The sequence below is a fragment of the Macrotis lagotis genome, chromosome 4, assembly GCF_037893015.1.
Source record: "Macrotis lagotis isolate mMagLag1 chromosome 4, bilby.v1.9.chrom.fasta, whole genome shotgun sequence".
Lineage (NCBI taxonomy): Eukaryota > Metazoa > Chordata > Mammalia > Peramelemorphia > Peramelidae > Macrotis > Macrotis lagotis.
In genome coordinates, this window is record NC_133661.1 from 271,659,573 (window position 1) to 271,675,592 (window position 16,020).

At 41.0% G+C, this 16,020-nt stretch overlaps 1 protein-coding gene and 1 non-coding gene across 2 annotated transcripts in view; both read right to left on the minus strand.

The window, feature by feature from the left end:
- Positions 1–16,020, minus strand: part of GALNT16 (polypeptide N-acetylgalactosaminyltransferase 16) — a 122,547-nt gene that overhangs the window by 25,416 nt on the left and 81,111 nt on the right. The window contains exons 3-11 of the mRNA XM_074236040.1: positions 12,495–12,593; positions 9,929–9,996; positions 7,542–7,607; positions 6,698–6,819; positions 5,821–5,908; positions 5,187–5,271; positions 4,051–4,154; positions 2,065–2,191; positions 1,380–1,472 (exon numbers count right to left, since the gene is read on the minus strand). Of these exons, the coding sequence (XP_074092141.1) occupies positions 1,380–1,472; positions 2,065–2,191; positions 4,051–4,154; positions 5,187–5,271; positions 5,821–5,908; positions 6,698–6,819; positions 7,542–7,607; positions 9,929–9,996; positions 12,495–12,593 (852 nt within the window). The remainder of the gene's footprint in view (positions 1–1,379; positions 1,473–2,064; positions 2,192–4,050; positions 4,155–5,186; positions 5,272–5,820; positions 5,909–6,697; positions 6,820–7,541; positions 7,608–9,928; positions 9,997–12,494; positions 12,594–16,020) is intronic.
- On the minus strand, positions 15,281–15,387 carry LOC141523222 (U6 spliceosomal RNA). The gene has a single exon (XR_012478410.1). It is a non-coding gene; the product is annotated as a U6 spliceosomal RNA (small nuclear RNA).

The window sequence follows — 16,020 nt, forward strand, 5'->3', positions numbered from 1 at the left end:
CTGAGTTCAAATTTAGTCTCAGACACTTAATAATTACCTAGCTGTGTGACCTTGGGCACTGCACTGCCTTGTAAAAAAAACAAAACCACAAAAAAAGAAAAACTATTACTTAGTATAAAATTTACTTTTTTGTGAGATTTCACATCTTTTAAAAAAATATTGATCTTTTATTAACCTAATTTATTTTGACATTATAGTCATTTCCACATATACCAAACCTCCCCCTATACTCTGCCACATCTCTCTCTCTCTCTCTCTCTCTCTCTCTCTCTCTCTCTCTCTCTCTCTCTCTCTCTCTCTCTCTCTCACACACACACACACACACACACACACACATCCCTTAAATCCATAGTTCCTCATCAATCCAAAGAAAGGAGGGAAGTAAATTTCCTCATTTCTTCTAAAGAATCAAAACTGATCATTGTAATTATTTAGCACTCTATCATTTTAGTGTTCTTTTCCTTTGTTATTTGTCACTGCATTTATTTCTTTTTCGTGTGTGTGTTGTTTTAGCTCTTTAGAGTGAACACTCTCCCTCTAAAAAGAGAGATCCTATTTTCTCTGTCTTTGATTTCCCAGATTCATTCCCAGAACTGAATACAATATGCTGAATAACAACGGAGGCCCTGTCATTACTATTTTACACCTTTGGATTTTTTCCTATCCAAATCTCAAATAGAGAGCTGGGTCTGGAATCGGGAAGATTGGAATTCAAATCCAGCCTCAGATGCTTATAGCTGTGTAACCTTGGATAAGTCACTTAACCTCTGTCTGTCTCAGGTTCCTCAACTATGAAAACAGGGATCATGATAGCCCATGAGAAAACCCTTCAAGGATTAATGTGAGGCTCAAATGACATAATATTTGTAAAATGCTTAGCACAGTGTCTGGCACCTGATAGGCTTTATAGAAATGCTTCTTCCCTTCTTCCTTGTCCCAGAGCTCTATTTGCTAACTTAAATATCTTCCCTTTGTCATTTGTAGTTGAGAAGAGTTGGATTTTGACTATTTAAAATGATTGTCTTTCCTGGATTGTTATTATTGGGGATAAAGCGGTTGTTTTTCATTTATTTTTCAGTCCAGTTCTTTGTCATTCCATTTTGGGAGTTTTTAAGTTAGCCATTTCCTTCTCCAACTCATTTTACAGATGAAGAAATGGAGACAAACAGGGTTAAGGGACTTGTCTAGGGTCACACATGTGGTAACTATCTCAGGCCAGATTTGAATTCAGGAGAATGAGTCTTCCTTTCTCCAGGCCCAGTACTGTATCCACTGTATAACCTAGCTGCCCTGTTCATTGCTACAGTAAGATTATTCACCACCTCTGACCTCTTTCAGAGGTCCCTTGCAGAACAAGAGGGCACACCACTGGGGCTTACCTGCCGAAGGATTTTCCAATGGCAGATGGCCGGGCTTCATAGTAATATTGTTTGTACTCATCCATCCACACTTCTGCAGTACGCTTGGTATTCCTGAAAAAGCCAGAGAAGGGGGTGAGGGAAAGACTTCTGTCTGGCTTAGGGATCTGGCATATGTTGGACTGAACTAACCTATAGGAGCTGGTACACAGTTAAAGTCAGGATAATAGAGGAAATGTTTGAGGATGGGAGGTATTTAGATGGATTTTTTTTTTCTATCATGTGTCATCAATATTGTCTCTTTAGGCAAGTTGACAGGTTCTCTGTTGGCATAGGGTCATATGACTCATGTTGTCCCCAAGACCATGCCAGAATTGGAAAAGTAAATGGTGATGGAAGTTTAGGACCAATCCAGACTAGATCTTCCTGAATTGTGCCAAATGAACTTCACTTTTAATTTCCTACCCCTAGAAGAGTGGCAGATATTGGTAACATCTACCATCCTCCTTGCCCCACACTTATCTGCCCTTCTGGTTGGAATGGAATGGAATGAACCCAATTCCTGCTCTACAAGGAAGAATTATAAGAATTTATTTTTGGAAGTTGATCTCTTCATCTGGAAAGAGAGGAATTAGAGGAGACACTGCTAGGTTCCCTCCCAGTGCCCCATCCCTCAGACCTTCTTTCCCCCTTCTAGGGTACCTACTTTATATATGTGAGGGCATTACCCTCTGGAAAATCATATGGGTGTCGTTTTCTGAAGACATGGCCCACTCGGCTGCAGGGGACAATCTCTAAGCTGCCACCACACATCCACACTCGGAAGGAGAGCTCTGTAAGAGAATTCAGTGTTGAGAAGGGAATGGTCAGAGGGAAGTACTTCAGGAGAGAAAAGATAAGTGAGCTGAATCCCCTCCCTCTCAACTCCTGTGATCTGCACATATTGTAGATGAAACCTCCTATAGCTGGTAAGACCCCCACTAGAATGTAAAGGCCTTGAGAATAAAAATGATCTATTTTTCCGCAGTGCTGAGCATCACAGTTAGCACTTAATAAAGCTATTTTACTCATTCATGTTGGATATACACACTTGTATACATGTGCAGATATCACAGATACATGCAAACACATATGGATTATGCACACAGCCAGGATGAATGCCCAAATCTGGACCCTTGGCTATAATAAATTAAATATTAAAGAAAATGGGGAGCTGTTAGAAAAAGGGGAATTTTTAACTTCATAGGATAACTTTGCATCACATCCAATCTCAGTCCAGGAGCATATTATAGACATGAGCTAAGGAGGAACAAATCACCCAAGTTGGTCAGTTCCTGAGACGTACAAAGTCTGATTGATTGAGGGGAAAGTTGCCCAAAACCACACACAGTTCTCTTCCTAATCCAGTTGGCATCTACTCCGTGGCTCCACTCCTCTGAGGTGGTTCCTATCCATTGGGGCAGCCATAGAACTTTGATCAAAGTTCTCTATGACTTTCCCTCCCATTCTTGAAATGGTCTCCTTTGGGAGTTTTCACAAACACTCTACTTCTTTTCCTCACACTCATTTCTTAGCTCTTTGCTTCCTGTTTTCCAACTTTATTGAATACCATTCTGCAGTTACTAATAATTTCTTTATGGACAAATCTAATAGTCTTTTCTCTGTCCTCATATATCTTGGAACTCTTTCCTTCACTTGGCACTGATCACCTCCTTCTGGATCCGCTTTTCTCTCTGTTTTTTTTTTTAAAGCATTACTCTCCCCTCTAGTTCTCCTCCTTGCTGTCTGACTGTCCTTTCTCAGTCTCCTTTGCCAAATTAACATTTTTATCACACTCCTTAACTGGGGTTGTACCCCAATATTTTGTCTTGAAGTCTCACCAAAAACCTCATCTATCCCCTTGGGTTTTGTTGCTCAGTCTTTTCAGTTGTGTCTGACTCTATGAACTTATTTTACAGATGAGGAAACTGAAACAAACAGGGTTAAGTGACTTGCCCAGGGTCACAGTAAGGGTCTGAGGCCAGATTTGAACTCAGGAAGACAAGTCTTCTGAACTCCAGACTCAGCATTTTATCCACTAAGCCACCTAACTGCTCCTATAGCTACTTTGTCTCACTATTAAAATGAAATCATTAATTGCTATTAAAATTGAAATGAATCTCTCTGAAGAATTTTGAAATCAATTGTGAGACATGGAAGACTGTGGCATAGGACCATCCAGCAAGGCTTACTTGCATCAAACAAGATGCTGGTCTCTATGAGCAAAGAAGAATTGTGGTAACTCAAAAGAAACATGAGATGTTCACATTTAGATATGTCTCCATGTTCATATAGATTATTTGTGCCCAACCAGTGGTAGAACCTTCCAAGTTTGTATTGGTGTGATCAGTCATAGTCAGATGCATTACCTTGACCTTGATATAGTGATGTCATTCTGGTCTTCTAGCATGAAGGACAACAATCAACAAACTAAAATATTAACTCCTCCAGGAGAGAGCCTGTCTCACTTTTTTATTTGTGTTCTTAGTCTTTAGCATAGTGTCTGGTCCAGAAGAAGGACTTAATAACTGGGCTTTTTATTCATTCATTGCAAACATTAAAATGCTATATAAATGTCATCTGTTCTAATTGTTATAGTTATCATCCCAGTATCTGAGTGTGTCAATGTTGCAGAAGCTATTTTCTAACTCACCAAAGTTCTCCCCGCCCCAGATGTCCATCTGAGTGTCATATTTTCCCAAGTGGTTAAACCAAGCCTTGTCAATCACGAAGATCCCTCCGGCTATGACGGGTGTTCTGGCAGTGAAAGGGGAAAATAATCCACAAACAAGGTCCACTAGGGTGCCTACAAGACAGGAGTACCCTCTTCCCACCCCCTTCACCCCCCAAGTGATCTCTCCTACAGCATCACCCACATGCTGGTTGTCACAACTCCCCAAGGAGAAAGATGCACACAGCAGGCTCTTTTGTCTCCACATGGTTAAAAACTCATGTTACCTATTTATTTTCTGTTCCAAAAGTATCAATCTAACTTGGACCTGGATCATTTGAAAGAGAGCATTTGAACAATGCCTTGGAATTGCTAAGAAACTCAGGCTTGAATTCTCTAGGACTAAGGTATCCTCATCTTCACCTTACCTCTTTTTCCACATTGCTGTCACTGCTTTTGCTACCCTTCCAAACCAACTCTCCACAGACCATTGCCTGAAGGAGTTAGGATACCGAGTCCTAAACTTGGACCATGTCCCTATCCTCACCCTGGCATTTGCTGCTCTGTCTGCCCTAGACCTACTCCTTATTCCCTACTTTCCACCTCTTGCTTAGAGAACTTAAATAAAATCATTACTACAATTGTCTCCAGAAAAGGGTCCATTGGGCCTGTGGCTACACTACCTGGTGATTTTCCAGTCCAAAACACCTCTCCCTGGCCACCACTTTCCCTGCCTTATATGGACTATTTTCCTTTATGGTATCCTTGAGGGAAAGGACTATCACTTCTGCATCTGTAATGTCAGTGTAAAGCAGAGTGCGTTGTCTATAGTAAACTAAGATTGATCAAACCTCCCCTCTCCTCCCTTATCCTCCCTTCCCTCCCCTCCTCTCCTCTCATCTTCTTTTTCCTCTCCCTCCCTCCCTCCTTCCCTCCCTCTATTCGCCCCTTCCTCTCTCTCCTTTCCTCTCTCTCCCTCTTCCTCCCTCCCCCCTCCCTTCCTTCTTCTTTTCTTTTCTTCTGGAAAAATCAGTTACTGACACAGTGACTTGAGAGGGAGAGAACTTCTTTTTCCACCTTTGAGATCTGCAGTCCAGAAATGAGAGAAGCCAACCTACCGAATTGGCTGGGTGGGGTCTGTCCGGGACATCTTCTGCTCTATGGGTATTTGTTCCCATTTGAAATGAAGGCTCCAGTCAAATCCTGAGGGACGGACAGATATGTAGGGAGGAAGAGCACAACAAAGAAGACACCAGGCCACACACTCCTGGACTCTATTCACCTCCGTTTCTCTCCTGTATCAGAACACTGGCTAACCAAGAAACTATTGAGGTCAACAAAGAAGCTAATAAAAGGAGGAGGACGGCAGGGGGAGGCAGGGCATTGAGGAAAGAGACAAGACTGATGAGACACGGTCCTTTCCTCATGGAGTTTATAAGAATACACTTTATAAAATTGAAAGTGCCAAAAAAGTCATCATCATATTTATAATAATTACTAGTAACAATAACAATAGTAACAACCTTCCTTCTCCCCAGCTTCTTGATCACTGATTACCTCAGGATTTAGAGACTACAGCATTTATCTTATGCAATTCTTGTCAAGTCTTCAAAAATACTACATTTCTCTTCATTTAGTCTCTGTAATGGAAATCATTAGTCCAAGAATGAAGTGCCATAGGGAATCATTGGAAGGCCATCAAGTCAGAGACTCTAATGCCCAGGGGGCTCCTTCCAGGAAAGCTGTACCCACCTCCCCGAAGGTCGGCAGAAGCTGCCAGGTATGCAAAGTTATCCAGGCTGATGACATCAATGATGGGGCTGACCACCCGTGTATAGTCCTGGAGAAAAACAGAGGTGGACTAAGGACCTAAGGAAAGGGGATGGCTGCTGGGGAAACAGAGGCTGGATACCAAGGAGGAGGATGCCTCTCTCTGACTAGTCCACTGCTCACCATTTCCCCACCACTTACACAAATACTATTCGTCTTTTAGGACCAAAGGTGAATGGCTAGGAACACTGTCCACTCTAGTCAGTCCAAGGCAACCCTGGGAAGAGGCAGGGGACCCATGGGGGAAGGTAGGTGCCCATGAGAGGGAAAGGACCTCATGAGCTCCCCCCACCCTGGGTGTTGGCTCCCCTGAAACAAATCTTTAGTTACAGCTCTGTTCAAGACCAAGATCAAGTTCCATCTCTTCCATGAAGCCTTCCCTGATCAGTCCTCTGCCTCCTCTGATCTTCTCCCATAGCCATGGTAGCCTTTAGGGAAGGGGAAGGAGGAAGGGGGAAGGGAACAAGTATGTATTAAGCTTCTTCTCTGTATTAGGCACTGTGCTAAGTAAGCACTTTACCAAAACTATCTCTTTGGATCCTCACAACAACCCTAGGAGGTGGGGTTATTATTGCTATCCCCATTGTACAGATGAGGAAATTTGGGAAAATAGAGATTAAGTGACTTTTCCAGGGTTACACAGCCAGTAAGTGTCAGAGTTTAAATTTGAACTCATGTCTTCCTAACTCTAGGCCCTGCTGTCTGTGTATTATGGCACCCTCTATTGCCTTTTACAACTCAAGGGATAATGAATTGTGTATTATCTTGGGTCATCTCTCCCATATGCAGGTAAGCTCACCTCCTTCACTCTCTGCAGCATAGGCTGAAGCCACTCACTGTTCACCTCACAGTGGCTATCCAGAAAAGTAAGAATATCCGCAGTTGCTACCTCTGCCCCACGAACCCGGGAACGGATTAACCCTGCAATTGAAGAAAGGAAGAATAGAGAGAATGAGAGCAGCTGCTAACCTCTGAACTTCTCAAATTCCTTAGAAAAAAAGACTTCTAAACTCAAAGATTTAGATTTTTTTCCTAGCCAGGGAATAATAGGCTCATTTTTCAGGAGTAAATACTGAGGCACAGAATCAGGATATGACTTGATAAAGGTTATATTATAAACTGGTGACAGAATCAGGATTAGAACACAAGTCTACCTGCTGAATACCTTCTTGCCCTAACTCTGAGGTCAATCCTTCTGGATCAAAAAATTATGGCTATTGAAATTATAACCAAGATAAGGAACTGGATGCCAGAACTACCTGCATGTCTCTAGAAACCAGCTAGAGTTTGCCTCACTTCAATTTTACTATGTCCCTAAAGGTTTATTGCTAGCTGTCTACCCACTGAACTCCACAGGCCAAAGGACAGCATCCACTTTGGGACTTCTACTCTTTCAAACCTTGGCATCTCCAAATCAAAGGAGGTAGGAGCCTCCAGGATCTTACAAGTGGTAGAACCGAGTGAGGGGGCAAGTAGCAAACACCCACCACTGGTATGAAATGGGCCTTTGAGTCCTTTGAGGCTCAAACCCAAGGAGGGGATTGGAGATATTAACTGAGAGTAGGCAAGCTAGGATCAGGAGGTAATGGCAAGGACAAATGGAAAAAGAGAAGGAGCAAGAGGTCATGGTCTGCAGGACTCACCTTCACGCCGATCATTGCGGAGACATTTGACCTTAGGGATCCTGGTCAAGAGCAGGCAGTCTTCAGCTATAAAAGAATTTCAAGTGAGGACAATATAGAGTTACAATGTCAGAGCATGAGCAGTAAAGACAAAGCTTTGAATATTATGGAAGCTATTACTTAGTTTCTTGTCAGAGTTGGGGAACTAGGGCAAGGGTGGGAAGCTCTGCTTCTGTTTCATCATCAACTAGCCCCATGGCTATGCCTGCAGGGCTGCACATCTTCCTACTGATGCTCCTTTCTGGCCATTTTCCTTCTGCCTATGAAGCCCTTTCCTAGCAGACATTAAAGAGCAGATGTGCACAAAGGATAGTACTCAAGATCTCTTGTGAAGGTTGGTCTGAAAATATGACAGTCTCCACATTTCCTATTCTGGAAGGTATTAATAATTTACTGATGTTCCTTTAATAAAAACCAGACATCAGATTACTGGTGTCTCCTACATCCTTCCCACTCTTTCTGGGAAGGAAGCTTTGCAGAAGCCAATGGAACTGGGTGCAAAAAAATAAATGAATCATGATCAGATGCGATTTTATGTGTAAAAGGTGCTGCAGAAACCTTGCAGGGCTCTGTAATTTTATTTAATCAGGGTGAGTTGGCAACATCTCTGCATCTTAAGCTATCTGAAGCTTTGAGAGGCTAAGCGACTTGCCAGTGTGAATGAATGAAAAATAACACTTAAGAACTTATTTATGTAATAGGCTCTGTGCTAAGCAATGGGGATACAAATACAACCAAACCATGTTGCCCCTGACCTCAAAGAGCTTTATCTTCAAATAAGGGAAGACACTACATATAGCCAGGAAGAAATGTTTTGGACAGCAAGTCATAAAGCAAATTAATAGACATATCCTTTTCAAAAATTGTTTTGCTGAATTGATAATTATTCCCATAGCTACAGTAGGTAAGGGGTAGGGGAGAATATACACAAAAAGGCATTGGTGTGGAAATGGTCAGGAAGTGACTCTTATGGGTCTGCAAAATGAGATCCAATCAGGTCCAGGATTGCTGTATTTGTTAGAGGTGAGATGTAAATAGAATGTTGGATTTGCAGTCACAAAGACCAGAGTTTGAATCCCATCTCAAATCCTTTATTAGCTATATCATCCAGGGTAAGTCAGTTATCTTTCTGAGCCTCAGTTTCTTTATCTGTAAAATGGAGATAATAAAGCCTGTATCTCATGGGACTGTTGTGAGGCTCAAAACTAAAAGTATTTTATAAATGCTAGCTGCTATTATTATTTGAACTTTGGTCTCCTTGAATCCAAGATCCACTCACTAACCACTATCCTGTGCTGCCTTTCTCATATTGTCTCTCAAAAAAGATGGTATTCTATTTTTCTTAGTTTAAAAAAATCCTCTATCTCTCAAAAAAGACTTTTTTTTAATTAAGAAAAACTGAATACCATCTCCAATAGTTTTAAGTAACTTGGGAAGATGGGGGAAAAGAGGATAAGGGGAGGGGGGAGTTCTATAAATACCTGTTATTATTACTAATGTTAATAATATTACCTTGAGAATTCAGTAAATAAATACCAGAATTGGAGCATCATTACAGACAAGACTACTCAGACACAACGACCAACCAAAATTTAAGAATAATGTTTTTAATAGATGTCTCTATATGAAATACTCATAATCTCCAGATTATTTGGAAAAGCCCAGTGAAAGAATTTGAAGTCATATGGGGAGGGGAAAAGGCACATCGAATCCCTGTCATTCTGTCTGCTAATAGAGGTATCCTCCAGGTGCTATCAGGAAATCTACAGAAAATGAGCTTACATCTCAACTCTTACTCAATTACAAAAAGCAATCATTTTATCTACCTATGCAACAGATCATCAAATATAAAATTATACTAGTAGGATAAAGACAATCCATTTTCTTTGCAAAGATGTTGAAATGGTTTGCCATTTTCTTCTCTGGCTCATTTTTACTGATGAGGAAACTGAGGCAAACAGTGTTAAGTGACTTGCCTAGGGTTACACCTAAGTACTTGAGGCTGATTTTGATCTTTCTGACTCCAGAGGCTGGCACTCTATCCACTCTACTACTATGACTTACTATGATGATGACAACAACTATGATGACTTGAATTAATACTAATAATAGTAATACTAGTAAATGATGTCCACAAAGCTAAAAATGAGAATGCCTGAAGGAAACTCAAGACAATTTAAGGGTTCTTTATGTCAGCCTTTCCAGAGAGTGGAGGAACACTTTATATACATTTTTGACATCTCTCAAAATCCAAACTGCTCCAAGTCTCTCTTATCAGGGGTCTAGTCACAACTATGCTGGCAAAAGGTTGGGGAGATTCCCCCCCCCCAAAGGAATTGAGTACTTACGATCTGAACTAAAGTCATCCACTAAAATGATCTCTTGGATCAGGTTGGCAGGGGTGCGATTCAGAACACTAAAACAGGGAGGAAGTAGAAGGAAAGATCCTTATTAGGTATGGCACCTCTGCTCAAGAGCTGAAGATCCTATTGTGAAACTTAGGTCCAATTTTACCTTTCTGTCTACCAGGTTCACCTGTCAGCTCACTATATAGGTGCTTCACCCGTGAGCAGCTTAGATGCCAGCCATCCTTTTGATATTTCTTAGTGCATATCTTGGCTTTTCCTAACTAGTCCTCCTACTAATTGGCAACCATGATCATCATACAGCCTCCATATCCAGGACTAGCCACCCAATCATCTACTACAAATATACTAAATATTGGTGGGGGGAAGGGAAGGAAAAGGGGAAAAAGGAAAATGGAAAAAGGAAAGGGAAAAGGGAAAAGAAAAAACTAAATCTGTAATTGTTTTTCAGAAAGCAAAGGGAGAAAATTGGCTGAAATCAAATAGGATAGACTCCCTTTTTATGATCCCTCTCCTCTTCTTTTTATCCCTTCTCCAAGCCTCTAAACTTCTCTAACCTCATAGAATGTATGAGAAGTATCAAGAAGAATTCCTATTCTATGAGGGAGGAAAGGTTACCTTTCTTGGTTATCCTGGAGATTGTCTAGATGTCTTGGATGAAACAGTGATGTTCACTGGTTGAACAAGCAGGTTTTAACCTCTGCACCTGGTCCTGGTTTTTATGTAGTTGATTCTTAGATCTAATTAGCCAGCCCCAATTCTCTCCTGATCCTCCTCTTACATCTTACACCTTCAACTTATAGAATGACCAGCTCAAACTAGATATCTTATAGTCATCTTTAACTCAATATGTCCAGAACTGAATTCATTATCTTTCCCTCAAAAAACTTTCTAACATCCTTTTTACTGATAAGAGCAGCACTATCTTCCTAACCACCTAGCCTTAGAACCTCGGCAATATCCTTCCTTCCTCTCATTGCCCATATTCAATTTGTTGTCAAGTCCTGTTGAGCCTACCTTAATTAACGCTATATCCCTCTCTAACACTGCCTCTATCCTGGTTCAGACACTCATCACCTCTCTCAACTATGTCAACAGCCTGCTGATTGATCTGCCTAGCACAAGGTTTTCCCTTCTCTAACCCAACTTGTTGCTGTCAGGTGGATCTTCCTAAAACTTAAATTGAGCTTTATAATGTCTAGTTACCTACCAATTCAATAAAAATGGCTCCCACTAATCTCCAGGGTCAAATATAAAATTTTCTGTTTGGCTTTTATAACCTGACCCCTTCTTATCTCTCCATTTTTCTTATACCTTGCTTCCACAGATATGATGATTCAGTGATACTGGCCTCCTTCACCCTTCACTCCATCTCCTGGCCTCATGTCTTTTCAAAGCCTGAAATATTCTCCCTCCTCATCTCCTTAGTTCCCTGACTTTCTTCATGTCCCTGTTCAAATTCCACCCTCCTGATATCCTTCAATGCTAGTGTCTCCCTTTTGTTGATTATTTCCAATTTATATGTTATATATATATATATATATATATATATATATATATATATATATATGTCTTTAGGTTTTTGCAAGGCAAATGGGGTTAAGTGGCTTGCCCAAGGCCACACAGCTAGGTAATTATTAAGTGTCTGAGGCTGGATTTGAACCCAGGTACTCCTGACTCCAAGGCCAGTGCTTTATCCACTACGCCACCTAGCCGCCCCTGTTATATATTTCCTATCATCTATCTACCTAACTTTCTTTCTTTCTATCTATCTATCTATCTATCTATCTATCTATCTATCTATCTATCTATCTATCATCTATTTATTTATATCTTGTTTCTACCTAGGGGTAGAATTCTCTCCCTCAAGAGACTGTGAACTCTTTGAGGGTAGAGACTGTTATTTACCTTTCATTGAATCCCTAGGACTTAGCATAGGACTTGGTATATAGTAGGTGCTTAATAAATGCTTACCGACCTTTTAAAGATCTCTAAATGTTTTCCTCCGTGTTAGAGTGTCTGTCTATCCCAGTATAACAGAAGCCTGGACAATGAAACTCCAGTCCCTCAGTGGGCTCTGATTTTTGTTGGGTCATGTGTAAGAGGCTAAGAAGCCTATTTCTGGAAAGGCATTTCATTGTTTAATAGAAGGGCCTTGCTTCCTATTCCTCTATTACATAAACTCATTTTATCCTTAGTACATTATCTCAACCCCTTAGGATCTCTGTAGATCCTAACTCCTGCACATTTTACCTTGGTAATTTAACCTTGATTTCCACTTAATGATTTTCTTTTTTGTGCTTTTCATCTTTGACTGTGCCTTGACTCTTAGAAGAAGGGTCTTACTCTTGATACCTCAGGACAGCCCCCCCCCTACATCTGGTAGCCTTCAGGCTGCTTCTTCCTTCTGACTCAGGTAGTTTCTCAGAGGTCCTGAATATTCTCAAGATTGTATTTGCAGGGGTTTTTTTTTGGGGGGGGTGAGAATGGAGTTTCTACCATTGTGGGGACTATATAGGGGTAGCAGTCTGTTCTCAAAAAGCCCTACCTCTTCACAGTTCGCAGAAGGGTGGATCGAGCTTCATTGTGAAAGGTAATAACAATGCTGGTAGCTGGCAGGTCTGAGGCATAGTGCACTGATGTGCATCTGCAAAGGGAATAAATTGAAAGTGCAGGTTAAAGTTTATGTAAATGAACCATACAGAAATAGACATGGCAATATAGGAATCTAGGTTATAATCCTAATGTGTTTAGATGTACCACTAAGCACAAACAATGTGTTTCCTTCCTTCCTTCCTTCCTTCCTTCCTTCCTTCCTTCCTTCCTTCCTTCCTTCCTTCCTTCCTTCCTTCCTTCCCTCCCTCCCTCCCTCCCTCCCTCCCTCCCTCCCTCCCTCCCTCCCTCCCTCCCTCCCTTCCTTCCTTCCTTCCTTCCTTCCTTCCTTCCTTCCTTCCTTCCTTCCTTCCTTCCTTCCTTCCTTCCTTCCCTCCTCCTCTCTTTCTCCTCACTAGGGTTGGAACTACAGAGGTTATTCACAGCACAATTCCTTTCTTATTGCCATAAGAGCTTTGACATACTCAGTTTTCCCACCTGGTCCACCTTCCTAGTACACCCCCCACCAAGGACCACCATAATAAAGCCAGCCTTAGCAGGGATACCCAACTGGCTTTTCCCCTGAGCTCAACTGATCCTCCTGCTTCAGACTCCCCATAACTAGAATCACAGACATTTCCCACTACTCTTGACTATAAATTGGGATTCCTTTCAGGGACTAAGCATGAAGCAGTAGGGTATTCTTAATGACTCCCAAGAGTCTTTTACTCTTTTGCCTTAGATAATGAGCTCCTCCAGAGCAGGAATCATCTTTTGCTGTCTTTGAACAGTTTAATTCAGGGTGTATTATATAGTAGGTACTCAATAAATGCTTACTGACTGACTTTGCAAAAGATTTTGAAATTAAAAAAAAATTTAGGTTTTTTTTTTTTTGCAAGGCAAATGGGGTTAAGTGGCTTGCCCAAGGCCACACAGCTAGGTAATCAGTAAGTGTCTGAGGCTGAATTTGAACTCAGGTACTCCTGACTCAAGGGCCAGTGCTCTATCCACTGCACGACCTAGCCACCCCAAAATTAAAAAATCTTTATACCCTTTTTTCTTATTTCCCTACCTTTTACTCTCTTGAAAGTAGGTGGTGCAGGTTGGAACTCTGAGTAGGTACTTGTACATCCACATTTTCTCCCCTTTACAAATTAACTTCTTTCCTTTCAAAGGGTCCATATTTAGTGTAATGGCTTAGGTTAGTGACAGGAGTTCACACTTCCATGTTGTTTTAAAGTGTTCCCAGCACTTTAAATATATTTCCTCATTTGAGAGGCCATCTAGGTGGCAGAGTGGATAGAACTCAGGCCTTGGAAACAGGAGGATGGGAATTTGAATCCAGCCTCAGACACTTGACACTTAACATTTACTAGCTGTGTGACTCTGAGTAAGTCATTTAATCTTAATTGTCTCTCCTCCAGGGCCATCTCTAGTCATCCTGATTCATATCTGGGCACTGAATCCTAATGACTGGAGGAGAAAGTGACCTAGCACAACCTCTCCTCACTCAAATCCAAATCATGTGCTTGTCATGGCATCACCTCCCTGATGTCCTGGTCTTCTTTGAGAACAAAGACAAACATCATCCTCATTTGAGCCTATAACTATTATTGGATAGAATTATCCCCATCTGTAGAGGAGAAAATCAAGGAACAGGTTAAGTGACTTGCCCAAGGTTACATAGCTAATAAATATGAATCGAGACCCCTCAGGCCCAGCACACCACACTGCCAGCAATGTTGAGTTGAGTAAGATAGAGAGTAATAATAGCTCCTGAACATACTTTCCTCAAAGCTAGAGACACAGCTCCATCCTTCCCAGGAAGCTTCTGGGGAGCCCTGGACACTAAAAAAAAAAAAAAAAAAAAAAACCACCCCTTCCTCATGCCACTCCTCAAAAAAAAAATCCCTGGCTTTCCCACTCATATGGAAGCCCACCTGGGTCCCAGGTTTGGCTCCTTCCTGAACATGGGTCCTCACTGGGGTCTTTTTTTTTCAGTAGCTAAATCTAATCTCTCATTAGGCCAATGAGGCCTATTGCTATAATTTTATGGCTATTTTTATTACAATTGCTTTATGACTGTTCCAAGCACTGACTATTTTTTCATTACAACATTTATTACAGTGATAGCACCTCATCATAACAACTTTTGAGTTCATTTTCTACTATGAGAAGCAGCCCAAGCTGGGAAGGCAGGAATGCCTCTCCTGCATGTTAGTCCCATGAGAGAAATCCTCAGAATCACTTAAAATTGTTTTCTACTTTCCCTTTCTCCTTTGCAGACGTTTTGTGTGTCTGTGTACGTGTGTGTGTGTGTGTGTGTGTGTGTGTGTGTGTGTGTGTGTGTGTGTGCGTGCTGTATCCTATAAGTGCAAAACAGGGTTTTCCTATGTGTTGATCAGTTTTGCTATTTTTTCTCTTCTTCCTTTTTCTTATAAAAATTCTTTTAGGGGCAGCTAGGTGGTGCAGTGGATAGAGCACCAGCCCTGGAGTCAGGAGTACTTGGGTTCAAATCCAGCCTCAGACACTTAATAATTACCTAGCTGTGTGGCCTTGGGCAAGCCACTTAACCCCATTGCCTTTCAAAAACCTTAAAAAAAATTCTTTTAGAAAATTCTTTTATGATGCAGCTTCCTGGGTTAAATTCTTCTGTATAAGCAAAAGTTCTTAATCTTTGGGCAGACTAGTGAAGTCTATGGACCGCTATTCAGAAGATTTTTTTTCCCTTTTTTTTATTTTAAAAATATGGAACACTTCACGAATTTGCATGTCATCCTTGCGCAGGGGCTATGCTAATCTTCTCTGTATCATTCCAATTTTAGTATATGTGCTGCCGAAGTGAGCACCAGAAGATGTTTTTAAATACATAGAGTTTTTAAAATATATAGGATTTTAGAGGAAACCAATCATATTGAAAGCAATTATCAATTTATTTTTAAAAAAAGTTTACAGTCCCCAAGGTAAGAGTCCTTGGATATGAGGGATGGCTTTATGGATGGGGGGAGGGGAGTGATATGGGAAGAAACCCAAAAGATAACAAAATAACATTTTCAAAAATAATTATATTTGAAGGGATGAAGGATAATTAACAACAATGCAGGAAAACTTTGGATATTTATGTAGTTGTTTGTGCCAAGAAAGAACACTCATGAATTGTGATGTAGTGGAAAAATTCAGCATCTGTCTTTCTCACAAGTATGCTTCTACCAATTAGGGAGTAGATGCAAGAGAAAAAGCAAATTGTTTAGAGTTAAGACTCCAAAGTTTTCAGTGCATTGATTATCTTCATAGAGTTTATTTATCTCTCTCCACTATCTTCCTATCATCTAGTCTCCAGGATGGAGAAATCCTGATTTTCTTTCAAGTTTCATCCATGAAGGTTCTGATTCTCCCTTTATTATGTCTCTAGTCTTATTTGGGCCCCTTGTCACCTTCTCCCTGAATTTCTCTTGAGGTACAATAATTTTGGAGGGCATATG